The 1,310-nt window shown below is 41.1% G+C and overlaps 1 protein-coding gene across 1 annotated transcript in view; it reads left to right on the top strand.

The window, feature by feature from the left end:
* Nucleotides 1-201: 201 nt before the first annotated feature.
* Nucleotides 202-1,310, top strand: part of LOC101861209 — a gene marked incomplete at its 3' end in the record, with an annotated part of 10,444 nt that continues 9,335 nt past the window's right edge. The window contains 1 exon segment of the mRNA XM_005099135.3: nucleotides 202-496. Within this exon segment, the coding sequence (XP_005099192.2) occupies nucleotides 436-496 (61 nt within the window).

Raw genomic sequence — 1,310 nt, forward strand, 5'->3', positions numbered from 1 at the left:
CCTTCTTCTTCTTCTTCTTCTTCTTCTTCTTCTTCTTCTTCTTCTTCTTCTTCTTCTTCTTCTTCTTCTTCTTCTTCTTCTTCTTCTTCTTCTTCTAAAAATTACCTATGAACTCAACCTTCCCTCATTTCTTAGCCCCACCCACATTTTGATCCGCCTTCCATTGTTGATGGGGAATCACAATAATTAATACATAATGAAGAGAAAAAAGGAGGACCCCGCGCTTTCGTGTTCGCTTTTTCCTTTTATAGACACTCCTTGGTGCTGTTCCAGTCACGTGGGGTTTGTTTATTTTGCATGTTTGAATAAGGAGAAGCACACCGACATAATAACGGTCATTTAAAGCTGGGAACAAGTAAGACAGAATCACAGAAACAACAGAAGGAAAGTAAAGGAGTAGGACCTACCAGTGGCTCCCTCCAACCTCCCGCAGCCATGTCGGAACAAAGATACTCACTGCTGTTTATTTGTATGTGGATCCTCAGCGCCTTTGCGGGTGAGTATATCCAGCGATAAATTTAAATGTGAGACTCGCAATCCACGAATGGAGATGTTGTCCAAAAAATAGACACTTCAAAATCGTAGATTTTTAGCTGGTGCCATGTAAGGGCTGAAATTAGGACATTTGACGAATTCTGTCTGCACAACTCACAACTTAATTAGTGGGTGATTGGCAGGTGCTTTTAGTCGTAGTAGAAGTTTTACGGCGCTCGCAACTGCATAAGGTCATATGAGCGCCAGAAGATTAGAGGTGTTACAAGAGATTAACAAATATAAAAAAGAAGAAGGGGTGATATGGACGATAGATGTTTGATAGGAATGAAGAAGCAAACCACTCCATAGCACTCGCCAACCACCCACGCAGGTGCTTAGATGTTGTTGCCATTTTTTCTATCAAACATCTGGCCTATTGTCCCAACATCTCCTCCATTTAATTTATTCATTGTACGAGGCTCGTACGTTACTCTCTAGATCTAGTAAGACTTTTACACTTCGGCATTTATGTGACCTTTAATTTTTGCTGCAAGTGCCGTAAAACTCTAAGTAAAACAAAAACTGAAACTATTACTAAAGATAAAGATGTCTTCTTGAATGCATCGGGCGTCGTGGTTTGTGAAAAGCTACAGGGTGGGTTGATTTGTTATTTAAAGATGTGATACAACTATGACGTCATTTGAATACTTCTATAGTTTGCGCTATTTTGGGCGTTCTCGCCAAAATGGACGTGGTTGTATCAATGGCTCTCATCCGACGAGATCAGTAACGGGCAAAAGACTAGGACCAAACTTTTTTTCCTGGGGAGGGGGGGG

The sequence above is a fragment of the Aplysia californica genome, unplaced genomic scaffold (assembly GCF_000002075.1).
Source record: "Aplysia californica isolate F4 #8 unplaced genomic scaffold, AplCal3.0 scaffold00203, whole genome shotgun sequence".
Lineage (NCBI taxonomy): Eukaryota > Metazoa > Mollusca > Gastropoda > Aplysiida > Aplysiidae > Aplysia > Aplysia californica.